The sequence below is a fragment of the Tigriopus californicus genome, chromosome 8, assembly GCF_007210705.1.
Source record: "Tigriopus californicus strain San Diego chromosome 8, Tcal_SD_v2.1, whole genome shotgun sequence".
Classification (NCBI taxonomy): domain Eukaryota; kingdom Metazoa; phylum Arthropoda; class Copepoda; order Harpacticoida; family Harpacticidae; genus Tigriopus; species Tigriopus californicus.
The window spans coordinates 8,680,185-8,694,394 of NC_081447.1; the positions used below are offsets into that span (position 1 = coordinate 8,680,185).

The 14,210-nt window shown below is 42.7% G+C and overlaps 1 protein-coding gene across 1 annotated transcript; it reads right to left on the reverse strand.

The window, feature by feature from the left end:
• Positions 1-875: 875 nt before the first annotated feature.
• On the reverse strand, positions 876-3,231 carry LOC131884504 (putative protein MSS51 homolog, mitochondrial). Its single transcript, XM_059232315.1, has 5 exons — positions 2,913-3,231; positions 2,535-2,799; positions 2,196-2,475; positions 1,197-1,500; positions 876-1,098 (listed from the first exon to the last, which is right to left on the reverse strand). The coding sequence occupies exons 1-5, from the start codon at positions 3,159-3,161 to the stop codon at positions 967-969; spliced, it is 1,230 nt and encodes a 409-aa protein (XP_059088298.1). The 5' UTR covers positions 3,162-3,231; the 3' UTR covers positions 876-966.
• Between the last annotated feature and the right edge of the window lie 10,979 nt (positions 3,232-14,210).

Consider the following 14,210-nt stretch of genomic DNA (forward strand, 5'->3'; position numbering starts at 1 on the left):
GACGACATCTTTCTTCTCCTCTGGATCCTAGGGATGGTTGATCCATTCAAACTTGGCCAATCGGTGCTGTTGCCCCCAATAATTTGGGGCCCTTTCTTTCACAGAACGTTTCTGAGAAAATTTTGTTGGATTAGATGAAATTTGAATAAAAGATCTCATAGGGGATGTCAAGTAAAGGAAATTCAAGAAAAAATGTGGTCCGGCACCCTGATTTTGGGCATTTTGGGGAGAGAGAACTAAGACAAACATCACAGTCAAGTCGCACGATTCGCCCATTGAATTTTCAATAATCGAGTGATTTTGAGCGAGTTGTGTGACAAAACCCTCCTAAATGAACATGTTTGGTGTAATTCGGTGAATGCACAATCAAGTTGACTCAATTCCACAATGCTATTTGTTTAGACAAGCATGTAAAATGGAAAAAATGTCAAAATTCCATGCATGCACAATGCGTTGTGGCTGGGCATGTTGTCTTTGATTTTACTCCATGGAATAACTAACGTCTGTTGTCCATGAACGCGTTTACTTGACTAGCCCTATTCTTCGTAGCTGTGAGGAAGTCTGCAAAAAACATTAGTTTTACAATATCCGAATCAACAATTGTGTGCTGTTGAAAAATTCAAGATCATATCGACAAGAATGACAGTGTCTTTACATATTTATCCAAACTGGACTAATTGCTCAAGAAAGCTGGAGTCTTTGAAGCTCTAGTCTTGTATTCCTAGAAAAATAGCTTAGCAAATAAGCATCGAAACTAACGTAAGCAAGGTTCTGCGTTAGGCATTTCGATCCATTGCGAAATTCTCGAAGTTCTACAAGTCAAAATTCAGTTAATGTAACTAAGCAATCATTAATCAACGCACATTCCGCTAATATTTGATGTCCTTGCTGCCTCATTGGAGAACCATATTTTATTTCATGCAAAACCAATGCTGGTACATTTAGAAATGGAGCAAAGACAAACATTTATTCACCGCTCTCTTGCAAAAGCCTTTCAAAATCCTCCTCAGCTTGATCAAGATCTTCCTCATCGTTTCCCATCGTGTCGGCCGGAGAAGGCTCAATTAGAGTCAATGTCTTGAGGTCGACGGTTCTACCCTAAAAGCAGATAATACATACTCGACATGGGATCTGATTTACAATTGCCGTCAACAAAACTGAAAACACTTCGGCGAGCTTATCATTAGCATGCGAACCTTAAATACGATGACGTATTGATTGGATGACCACATCAAATCTGGATCGTGTGGAGTCTGCTTTACGTGCTTGGATCCAAAAGCGTTTTTTCCTTTGAAGATGTATTTGCAGAATAATCGATCCAATTGTTTCAAGGATTGAGAATATTCCTTTCTATCCAAAACAGTGAACACTGTTGTGATGTTGTGGTCCAAAAGGAGATCCAACGTAGGCTCCCAAAACTCGTAAACACCGTCGGCATGCAATCCAGGATGGATGCCCACCACAATGTCAGGTTTTTCGACTTGTTGAGTTTCAATGTAGCTATAAAAAAATTCTACACAGTAGGGGTGATACTTCATAGATCATAAATGATAATATACCAATGAAATAGTCTTCTTGTTCCGAGTGATTTGGTTTTAATGTTCCGTAATCATTAGGCCAGACCAAATTTGCATCTGGCAAAATCTGCAAAAGACTTGCATATCCCGGATTCTTCTCCAAATTTTGCTATTGAAGTAATTCCTATTAAAATCATACATCTGAGGGTAAATTGCAAATTGTAAATTGAGGGTAATTGCTTAGGGTAAATTGCAAGCAAAAAAAAGGAAAGTATCAAAATGGGCTTTGTAAAACATTCGAAAATGGCTCATAAAAAGCCCCCTCACAGCCCATAGACCCAGTTAATGTATAGCATTTACTCTGTCTCCTAAGCTGTTCAGCTACACTGGTTGGTCAAAGGGTCAAAATAATAGAAAATCAGTTTTATTGACCTTGAATAAAACAAAACCTGCCCTGCAAAACTTGCAACAAATGAAAAAAACTTTGATATTGCAGTTAATGATTTGGAAATATAATACGAAATAAATACTAATCTCGGTGCTGGTAAGGAAGTACGCAAAAACACGAGCCTTTTTACTACTTTTACTCTTTCAGTCATAAGCATTTGACATAAACATTGATCTTTTAATTTAAATCGCTATTTCTATAGTACTCTTGCTAAACCATTTTAAACCTACCTGTCCCAAAAATCATGATAAAGTCCAGACCATGCAGTGAGTTTGCATCGCTGATCAATTAACATCGGTGAAGAAGGACCACAATCTTTGGCTAGAGTAGCGTTAGCTTGATCGGGGCTAACCAATGTCAGCTTAATTGGATGAGCTGAATTCGCTGCCAGTATCTCGTGAAAGAATCCAGCGTAAATCATCGTGGCCTCTGGTCTATCTGTCCCAACCAAGTGAACAGATTTAGGATGATTTTTCTTACGTTTTTTTGTGTGCAAAGCCACCATCCTTCCTGTTGAAGGAAGTTAAAGATGATATCACATTATATTAAGAGACTTATATTCATTTTACCAATTGTCACAGGATGAGTGAGAACACTTGACACCAAACGTTTCAGGCAATCAACAATGGCTTCGACTCCAGGATCCGGCTTGCCAGTGAACTCCCACCAGTTATGAATATGCTTTGCTTGTTTTCTAAGTAATTTTAAAATTTTTTCGTGCATTCCCCACCAAATGTCCCACGTTTCTACCTCTAGGACGGGTTTTGTCCACTTGATTTTTGGCAGAAGTAACGGAAGCTCTTTTGGCATGGTGTGAGGAAAGCATTCGATAATCTGCCGATGTAAACATGATTAGTAATGGAGTAGTAAAATCTAGCGAAAGCTAAAAACAAGCTAATGAAATACTACGAGACTTAACTTAAATGTCAAGAAACAAACAAATGTACCTGATCCAGTTTTTCACGCTCAAGATCCTCTTTGCATTTAGAGGTTGGTACATTAAGCTTGTCCAACTTCTTCATTGTTTGCTTGAAGGCTTGTCGAGTCTTCTCCTCCACATCTTTATCGAAAACACCGCTCTCTCCAAATATATCCTTGGGCGAGACCAACTTTTCGTTTGGTGCCATTACACTTGTATACTTTTGGCTGAACTCCGTTGGAGGATATTTTCCCCCATCAGGACTGAATTTGGCCATCTTGAAGTGTACAGCTTCACCCTATCCCAATCTCCAACGGATGATGACTAACAACGAACGTCTTTCCTTTCCTGCGTGTTTGGACTGAAAGATTCAATGTACCTTTCTCGTTTCTCCTCGTGCTCTCTCCATGTAGGCTGGGTCCAACCGAAGCATCTCAGAATACGATCACCGACAAAGACGATGAAATCTAACTTGGGGAGAAAGGAGACAACGGTCTGGATCTTGCTCCTAGAACAAGCCAGATCGACAATGCAAGCAACTAGGCGTAGTCGATATGAAGTTGCTGAGCGACTGAAAAATCTCAAATCACACTGAGAGAGTTGCAATTCGTTTGAAGATGAAACTATAAAATGATAATTTTTCTCGAGGGTACGAACGAATAAATAAATCATCGTCCCAACAATCAATCAGGAAGCCAAAGGCTTTTCCGAATTTGTTCCCGATGTGTATGCAATTTTCTGAAGTATAAATCTCAGTCAAGACACTTGATTTCATTGTCAAGAAATCAGACAGAATTGCTACTTAAGGGCTGCTTCAAACATTGGCTTTTTCAAGCACCAGACAGGGCATGAAATTCGGCTGGGTTGATTTAGCACAATGGGAGGTACGACCCCGTGCCTCGATAGAACATCAGCTTGGCCTTGGGTAATCTGGGGCAATTATAATCAGGGTAACCAAGCACCTGGGTCAGGCATATCCCAAATTGTGACAACAAAGTAGTCCATAGATAGGCTACTGTGGCGCAAGTGCGAATTAGAGACCGACCACCCGTTGAAATTTCCTCGTCATTCTGTTCAAACAAGCATTAAACCAGGGCTGCCAAGTGGCATAATTGCAAGCCAAAAGTCAACATCTGGGATATTTGGGGCACCTGTGACATGGCAAAACCAAATCTGGCATTCTTTCCGTGTGTGGCATGTGTTTGGCATGTTTTTCGTGTCTGGCCTTCTGATATATTCTGGAGGTCCAAGGGCAATTCTTTTCAAATTTTAATTTTTTTTGTCGCAGATTGGACAATTGGACATTCACCACGAGTTGCCTGGACTTGATTGAGGGAACTGCAATATTTTTATCGCTGTCACCTAACTTTCTTTCCTGAAGTAACTATTATATCCTAAAACTATCATCCTCTAATCTCTACTAAATCTTCTGGTCACCTTAGTCGAAAGTCAATCAAAAACAAGCTGTGTTTCCCGAAGTCAGTAGTGGGTACAACGTTGTTTGACGGAATTGGCCTCGAAAACTAGAACTTGCTTCTGCTGGTCAATTAAGTAATCATACATTCACAAAATTATGCACCATAGGATCAAATGTCAATTCTTTACAAGGTTCAAGGCTGTCCTATCACTTTCAACGATCAAACCATTACGGGTAATGTCACAAATTGACTTAAAAGCACCAGTTTTTGCAAAGAAAAGTGCTTCATGACTAGCGAGGGTCAAAAAGAGACAAAAAAGTGCAAAACTAAGCCTGATGGTGCCAAAAAAAGGCCAAAGGTTGAGTAAAACGTGCAAATAAGTGTAAGTAAAAAGTAAGTGCAAATCGAGACAAAACTTGGCTTTTTAAGAAGGTCCCTTGTAAATTGGTACTACTTTGAAAAATAGATTGGAATTGGCCTTCAATGTTGATCTAATCTCGTCTTGGAGCGTGATATTCCCATCGATACGGAGGATTACATAAATATGGATTACATAAATATCATTGTTGTCAATGGTTCACACTTGGATTGCTTACGATCGGTGTCATTACTTTTGAAGTCCGGATCCCAGCACAAGACAGCCATCATTGCTTTCGTTACATCGGATCTACGCGATGAAATGCTCCTATGTTGGCACCACATGAAAGAACTCGGAATTTTGCCCCCCCCCCTCTTTTCCGGAAACCGAGGTGGTCAGGGCGAACACTGCTGTTCATCAAATCGAGGAAGTTGACCAAGCAACGGTCATTTCGGAGCTACATGAACTTTTCGGGATATTTCTAACTGTTTTTGACCCATCCTCGATCATCAAACCGATGAAAGGCAAATTAATGCATATCTATCTATAAGATGACATTGGCATTCACCCCACACACGTGGCAGTTGCCCGAAATATACCTCACACCCATCGCGAAAACACTGAGAAGGACGAAATCCAAGCTCATAGAACGAGCAGAAAAGCCTATTGCTTGTTCAACATCTAGTGGCCTGAACGAATGCGTCTAAAGGCCTATCCATCAATTCCCATCGCCAGTTCATTTCGGTTTAAAAAAAACACATTTATTTTATCTACTTTGGCATTTTCTCAAAAAGTAAATATTCAGACGCTTTCAATCCCGTGGGTAATATTTTGCATAGTTTTATCATGTTTTGGCAATTCAAGAACCAAACACGCGAATTCGTAGATTTTAGGTCCAACTCGAAAGTGCTGTGGTGTCTAATTCTAAACATCATGGCCTCTAGCACAAATATGGCGGGTTCATCGAGAGGGATGACCATTGAAGAGAATAGGAAGAAGGCTGATCTGGACCGGTCCCACAGGGTAACCCACTGGAGGGAAGTTAGGCAACATATGGAATTTGGCTTTTAGCGTTTCACAAATTTTAAGAAACTTTAGAGTGTACATGAGGAATTAGGACCATTTTTGAGCAAAGAGATGTAGGAGACGCCCTTGTCATTGACAAGTCTTGAAACCCCCTCCAAGTGACTCTCAAACAAGAAGAAAAATTGAACATTAATTGATTGGTGCGAAATCTATTTAGCAAGCTGGGCGTTGGCTAACTAGCTTCTTCTTAGATCTAATTAATCATATCCTGAGGAAGCTAACAATCTAGTCCATCTCAAGAAGGCAAAATGAAGCAAAAAATACTATCATGCCAAATTTTCCGGCTAGCGTTGAAGAGTGGGAGGTTAGTCCTGATGGGTATATTCCCATTTCGAAATCGACATCTCAGTCGTTCGAAAAGCTGGAGGAGTTCGCGATCTTGCGCAATCTCTCCCAGCATGTTGGTGAAGCCACTAGAGAGAATAGCTTTATCGACTTGTTTTTCTCCAATGACCCTGATCTGATCCAGTACGTCCATATGACACCTAGTAATCTGTCAGATCATCATGTTCTCGAGATAGGGTCGACCATTACTCAAAAGCGGGCGTGCTCTTGGTGTAAGACCGGCCAAAAAGGTCGGTCTGGCTTAGTTCAAGTTCAAAGATGAACATTGGCCGTTGATTATGGAAAGGTTAGGGGAGCTTGATCTTATTTCAATGCTGAAAAAGGAATCGTCCATAGATGTAGCCTTAGACAAAATGATTCTAGTTTTTGAGGACGTCTGTTCCAGTCTAGCAATCTCTGAATTTGTTTCACAGGGCGGGGCACATTCTAAAATTCCGAAGTATAGGAAGAATTTGTTCAAAAAGAGTTGAAAACTAGCAAAAAGGCTTCAGAGCAATTTGAATCCAGTAGTTGTGGCTTGCCTTCAAGGAAAGTTGAAGTTGATCCAAGGTAGAATTAAGGCCTCCATTGAGACAGATCAGTTGAAACAGGAAAGTAGAGTAATTCAGGAGGTGAGGTCGAACCCGAAGGCATTTTTCTCTTGTGCAAACTCTAAGAGAAAGATGAAACACCCTGTAAGGCTAACCGCTCAATTGACAAGCCTTGCCTATCTCAACAAACTCATCAATACAGTAATGGGCTATTGCTCCTAAACTTTTTGGAGTTGAAAACACAAAAAGAACTGATCTCCAAGTATGTTGGCCATAGACTCGACATTGACTTCTTCCCCATTGATCTCAAAGGGCCCTACAGGTATTTCATCTTTCTCTTAGAGTTCGCATAAGAGAAAAATGCCTTCGGATTCGAAGTGACCTCTTGAACTAATCTACTTTCCTTTTTCAACTGATCAGTCTCAATGGGGGGCCTTAATTCTACTTTGAACTAAATCAAGCTTTCTTTGAAGGCTAGCCTCAACTACTGGATTCAAATTGCTCTGGAGCCTTTTTGCTAGTTTGTAACTCTTTTTGAACAAATTCTTCCTATACTTCGGAATTTTAGAATGTGCCCCGCCCTGTGAAACACATTCAGAGATTGCTCGAGTGGAACAGACATCCTCAAAAACTAGAATAATTTTTTTTACCCTGCTAGCCGGAAAATTGAAGTCCCCTACCAAGACTGACCTGAAGTACCATACGGACTGCTCAGTCCACCAGCCAGGGGTGAAAGGTCCTGACTTATTGAATTCCCATGGTGAACGGAAACATGGAACTCTTGACCCAAGCACTAGGTAAAACTACTTTGATAGCTCTCAAAGATGGAGAGCACCTAGTACATAAGCTTCAATTTCCTAGACCTCTCTTAAGGCCTCCGGTTATAACCCTAATCAGGGCATACAATCGATAGTTCGAGCTTCCTTTATCAGGGCCTCAAACAATCATCAATTGACTAAGGATACAAATCGCTAGCTACCTCTACTCCCCACGGTCCCAGATCAATCTTGGTTGTCTGGCCTATACCTGGGCCAATCTTCAAGGCTAACTATCCTGCAAAATGTGGTCACTATCCTAGTCTAAATGCGTCTATCAAAGTCGATATCTACTCTGGAGTCTAACTACTGATTTCTGCTCCAAAAGTGATGAACTTCAGATACAGTTGCACATAAATCACTTGCTACCTCTACTCCCTACTATGCCAGAACGATCTCGGTCGTCTGGGAAATATAATCAGCATAGGAAGAGATACTGACATTACTACTCCCAATGAATCAGTCGATGTAGTTTATCTTTACATTGCCAAGGCCTTTGACAAGGTTGATCATGATGGCCTTTTATTTAGCAGGCTCCATGAGATTGGGATCCAAGGCAAGGTTCTCAATTGGTTAAGAAGTTTCATTTATGGCAGGAAGCAATTGGTTAAGGTTCGGGGATCCCTTAGTGACATACATGTCAGGTGTTCCTCAGGGCTCCATTTTGGGTCCTCTCCTTTTCATCATCTTCATTTCTCCGCCTCAGAAGCTTGGTAGGAGTAATGCTAGTATCTCTTCCTATGTTGATGATTAGGGTTCTAAAAAGTATGCATAAAAAGGACCTCAAGATGCACATAAAGATGCAAAAAAACAATCCCAGGATTCCAATGAGGATGCAAATGAACTTCAAAGATGCTCGAAAGTGCCACATTGAGGCAATAGATGGCGCCAAGATTAAATTTACCCAAGCAAACGATTAGACGCGCCCCTTGCTTATGGACATTCCCGCCCAAAAACCAGTTGATTGGAATGAGCCATTGTGTAATGTTACAAGCCAAGTGTTATCATTGAATACATGCGTTCGAAAACCTGCTATAACGAGTTCAAGGTATCCCTTTTCCGGGCATACAAAGCGTCCGCGGTATCAGTTACACAATCTCATCTGTTGGTGAAATAGGCGATGAGCCACGTGAGCCTCGACGCCGGGAACGAGAAGTGCGACCAGGATAGCCGTGCCGCACATCGGGTAGTCCCGCTCGCGATTTCAATGAAAAAAGAAGAAGTCACGAGAAGATCCGGCGTCTTGACGCGGCAGGCGTGCGGACAGTTGATGTCCATGGTCGAGGCCAAGGCCCGTGCCGCATTGGCGGGCCTGCAGGCTCATGCCCTGGAATGCCGTTCAGAGTTGGAATCAACAACGGCGACGCAAGAAACTGTTATGAAGCAGAGTCAAATCCATGCTGAAAGGTTAGCGGGAGCAAAAGCCCTGATTGATGAGTGGAAAAGCATGATTGACAACGAGGAAGAAATCAAGACGTTGGACCAAACCTTAGACACCATCCTGAAGGAGTCTGTGGACTTCTCCGCCTTCCAGCGATGCCTCATCATTGATCAGTCTGAGGTAGTAAGTCAAACGAGCACCCATTCTTGTCGTGATAGTATGCGGTCCTCAGCCTCAAGCTTGCACACGTCAGCCTCCAGCCTGCGGAGGGCGCAAGTCAAGATTGAGCTGGCTAAGCGTAAGGCTGAAGAGGCCACCGCCAAAGAGTTGGCGGAAATGCAGATTGAGAAAATGATCCTAAATAATTGCATGAAGGACGTGGAGCGAAAGCGAGACATAGAGCTCCTAGAGGAGGAAACCTCAGCCATGGAGGAAGCCAAAGAGGAGGAAGAATCGGGAGTAAGAGCACGCCTGGATGTCAAAAAAAATCGCCATTGACATGTTGTTATGGAATGGGGCGGGAAGAACCACATAGATGTAGAGCTCAACCCAGCCAGCGCGTTTAACCCTCGGGAGATGAAGGCCAGGTCTGAGGCCAAATCCGAGTCCCACATGATTGTTGAGATGATGGCACGACAGGCGGCCTTCAGTCACCAAATCGAGCCCTTCACCGGAGACCCCATTCCTTTCCGGCATTTTTGGAAACGTATTCTCCAAGTATGTTGGCCATAGACTCGACATTGACTTCTTCCCCATTGATCTCAAAGGGCCCTACAGGTATTTCATCTTTCTCTTAGAGTTCGCATAAGAGAAAAATGCCTTCGGATTCGAAGTGACCTCTTGAACTAATCTACTTTCCTTTTTCAACTGATCAGTCTCAATGGGGGGGCCTTAATTCTACTTTGAACTAAATCAAGCTTTCTTTGAAGGCTAGCCTCAACTACTGGATTCAAATTGCTCTGGAGCCTTTTTGCTAGTTTTTAACTCTTTTTGAACAAATTCTTCCTATACTTCGGAATTTTAGAATGTGCCCCGCCCTGTGAAACATATTCAGAGATTGCTAGACTGGAACAGACGTCCTCAAAAATTAGAATCATTTTATTTACCCTGCTAGCCGGAAAATTGAAGTCCCCTACCAAGACTGACCTGAAGTACCATACTGACTGCTCAGTCCACCAGCCAGTGGTGAAAGGTCCTGACTTATTGAATTCCCGTGGTGAACGGAAACATGGAACTCTTGACCCAAGCACTAGGTAAAAATACTTTGATAGCTCTCAAAGATGGAGAGCACCTAGTACATAAGCTTCAATTTCTTAGACCTCTCTTAAGGCCTCCGGTTATAACCCTAATCAGGGCATACAATCGATAGTACGCCTGGATAAGTAAGAGCACGCCTGGATGTCAAAAAAAATCGCCATTGACATGTTGTTATGGAATTTGGCGGGAAGAACCACATAGATGTAGAGCTCAACCCTGGAGCCAGCGCGTTTAACCCTCGGGAGATGAAGGCCAGGTCTGAGGCCAAATCCGAGTCCCACATGATCGTTGAGATGATGGCACGACAGGCGGCCTTCAGTCACCAAATCGAGCCCTTCACCGGAGACCCCATAAGTTTCCCGCCCCAAGAATTGGGGTTGAATTACAGCCCGCAAATAATTCTTGATTGTTATGTTGAAAACTTCATTACGAGAATTGCATTCGGGATGATAATGAGAAGTCGTCTTGTGAAGAATCCCAAGTTGCTGAGTCAGGGATTTCATAAGACGATTGGAGAATTCTCGTCCTTGATCCATAAAAATCTCACGTGGCGTGGATTAACTCGTGATCCAAGTATCAAGGATGGCTTGGGAAACAACGCCTGCCTCTTTCGGGGGAATCGCTACCAATTCAGCATATTTTGAAAAAACATCCGTGTTGACGAGAAGGAACCTTTTGCCCGCCCGACTCAGGAGTCGCCAGGGGACCAAACAAATCGATATGTACACAATGATTTGGAGAGGGAGGCTGGGATAGGGGTTGTAGAGGAGCTCGAATACAGCGACCAGGTTTGGTTGTTTGACAAGGAACGCAATGAGAAATGTGTTTCTCAACTGCCTTACGAAGACCGGGCCAATTAAAAATCGGAAATTAGAATTACCGTCATTGTAATACAAGACGCCATTAAAAACCTTTAAAAAGGGCTGAATTCGCAGAATTGAAGCAGATTTGGAATTGGAAGCCAAATCATCAAGGATTTTGCGAATTTCAGGATATGCTGAATGCAGCTTCTTTATATTCTGTTCAGACAGGGATATTGTGGAAATTGGATTGTGGGAAAGAAAATCGAGAGCAACATTGTCTTTTCCCGGTCGATATACAATCGCAAAATGATACTCAAACATAAGCTGTTGAAGGCGATTTAACGTGCATTTATGCACCGAGGAAAGTTTTTCGAGTGGGTTTCCGTATGTAACGTGAAGTGACGGCCCTTAAAGTAAACAGAGAAGTATTCAATTCCCCATGCGGCTGCATGCATCTCATGTAGGAAAGTAGTGTAATTCTTCTCAAGTATGGACAAAGAACGAGAAGCAAAACCAATTGGACGAGGATTGTCGTCATAGAACTGTACTAGACAGGCTCCGAGTCCACCTGGGATGACCTCAGAACCAATTGAGGCATCAACCATGAGATGATAATCTTTGGTCGGATTTGCATAGGCAAGGACTGCTGGAGAAAGTTTGAGATTTTTTTGAAAATCGAGAACTGGACGGAGACTACCGTCCTTTTTTGGGACACTTTTATGGGAGAGCTGTAATGAGACTTGGAGGGGAAAACAACTCCTAATTCAAGCCAGTTATTCCAATGATCAACCAAAACTGACCTGCGTGTCTCAGGAATGCGGAACTGTTTGACGGAGATAGTTTCATTGGTGCTGAGAGTCACTGAATGTTCCATGACAGAAGTTCTCCCAAGGTCATGCTTGTTTTTGGAGAAAACGTCGTGATTTTGGCAGATGACATCGATGTAACTTCTTTGCAGTTCCGGGAACAAATGGGACAATGTGGTTTTTACGGCCTCAATGAGAAAGGCCAACTTGGAAAGATCACAAGAAGATAGGGATACAAGGCCCGTCGCAAGAGGCTCGTCAGACATGTCGAGATGGATTTCTCCGCATTCTGCTTGACTGAATGGTGACAAAACCCCAGTTAGGTGGATTTGGAGAGTTCAACATCCACGTCGAGTGGATTATCAACAATGGTGAACCCGATGCCAATGGAGGAGACGGAGAGAAGAGCGTCCTTGCCCATGATAGGGGAAAGACATCCAATAATTGTGCCTGGCAAGCACATTCTTACGGCCTCTCTCATTTGCGCCTATCATGTGCTTTATCTTCACACCCCTATGGAGGTAACAGCAGCTAACCTAAGAGCAAGGTTTTGGATAGTAACCCAAAAAAGGGCAATCCGAAGTTTTCTAAAAATCTGTGTGCGCTGCAACAGGCAAGACAATAGACAGTTGGAACAACTCCGAGGAGTAACCACTACGTCAAGGTTCACTATCCCCAAAAACCCTTTCTTCATATCGGCCTTGACCTGTGCCGACCATTACATTTAAGAAAACACGACGGATCAACGAAGAAGGCATGGATTTCTCTATACACGTGTCTTTCAACACGAGGCATTATGCTCGATGTCATGACTGGAATGAATTTTGAAACGTTCATATCTTCGCTGAGAAGACTGGTGGCTCAGCGGGGCTGTCCAGAGTCAATTTACAGCGACAACTTTCGAACTTTCAAGCGAGCTGAAACAGAATTGGCAATTTTGTTTAAGTCCCTCGACATGAACTTGATCGAAAACCAAGACTTCCTACATGGTTGTACTTGGACCTACACAACTCCACTTGCGCCATGGCAAGGTGGTGTTTACGAGAGATGCATTGACCTCACCAAGCGCACTCTCAAAAAGGTCTTAGGAAAAGCTTCCTTAACCTTACAAGAGCTACAAACAATTCTTTTTGAAATTGAGGCTCAGATCAACTCTCGACCTTTGACAGTTATGTCAGAAGACGGTAATGATCCAATACTAGTTTCTCCAAGTCAGTTGTTGCTTGGTTATTACATGGCTACCTTCCCTAATCCTTCTAGTAAGGGGGGGATCAACTTCCGAGTCGGCAACTACAATAAAAGCGCGATGGAAGTGGTAGGTTGCAAGTGCAGAATCATTTCTGGCAAAAATGGTCCTCGTTGTACCTGACTATACAACAACAATCTGCTAAATGGAATGCAGACCACACCAATCTCAAGGCTGGAGAGGTCTTCATTATTCGGGAAGAGCACAAGTCTCGAAGTTTCTGGCCACTTGCAGTCGTTGAGTCAACGAAAGTTGGCAGAGACGGACGGGTCCTCTCTCTAGAGCTTCGGACGCAGAAGACCGATCCAACAATTGGTACCACTAGAAGTAAGGTCCAAAGACATGGAATCGGCACAATTCAAGCTCATGCACGAATCTTCCCTTGAGATGAATGAGACGTCTCAAGAATCAGGGTCAAGAATCTTTTGTGAAGAGCAAGAAGCTCTCAATCTGATAGTAGTGAAAAGCTTCTCAACTAAACAACAATGTTTCTCATCATCAACCTCATCTATGTTATATTGGGGTTTGTTCATGCAGGTGACAAAGTAACCCTTGAAGGATCCCTCAGGCTTTTCAACAGGGGAGCGTGTGTGCACCTATGACCTATGGGCATATCACAATAACAGTTGAAAAGAAGAATATGAGGACCACATTTGAGGAACACATAGAAGTACTCGAAAGGGGGCTCAAGTTAATTATGAAGAAAGATCGCGACAATGGACCAAACAGAGGACATCTCGTGACAAACAGGATATCAGAGGCAACTCGCAAGTTCGAGACAGCAATGAATCTTATATACCCAGAGGCTGAGGACGGGAAACATAGAGGCCTTTTTGAGGGAATCACATCAGTCTTATCACTAGGACTGGGTGTGTACAATACAATCAAACTGTAATGAGAACCGACAAGAGATCAGCAATAACCATCTCCAGATCACACATAATCTGAGAGCAATTGGAAAACTCAATTCAACAATAACCTTCCTGGGACTACATTTGACTAGTCAGGAAGGTTGGCAACACATCAAAAATAGCTGCCATTTGCTATTGTTGATGGCGCAACAAGCTGAATTGCTCGCAATCGGTATTTATTAACAACAGTGGTCACAGTGGTCAACGTGGATGGACTACATTCCTTTTATGCTGAACTAAAGCACAAGGCTAAGAAATCTGAAATGCAAACCGTACCTCTGCGGGAGGTTTTGGCTTTGAAACCAACGATTTTGAGTTCATGGCAAGAGCTTAAGATCGGGTTTGCAGTTCCAACCTATCGAATGAGAAG

Excerpts from the sequence above, each read along its gene's own strand:
- LOC131884504 (XM_059232315.1), bottom strand. The coding sequence starts at position 3,161 with ATGGCCAAATTCAGTCCTGATGGGGGAAAATATCCTCCAACGGAGTTC. Across the intron at positions 2,476-2,534 it reads CACTCATCCTGTGACAATTG|GAAGGATGGTGGCTTTGCAC; the intron begins GTAAAATGAATA and ends TTCCTTCAACAG. Across the intron at positions 1,099-1,196 it reads AATACGTCATCGTATTTAAG|GGTAGAACCGTCGACCTCAA; the intron begins GTTCGCATGCTA and ends ATCTGCTTTTAG.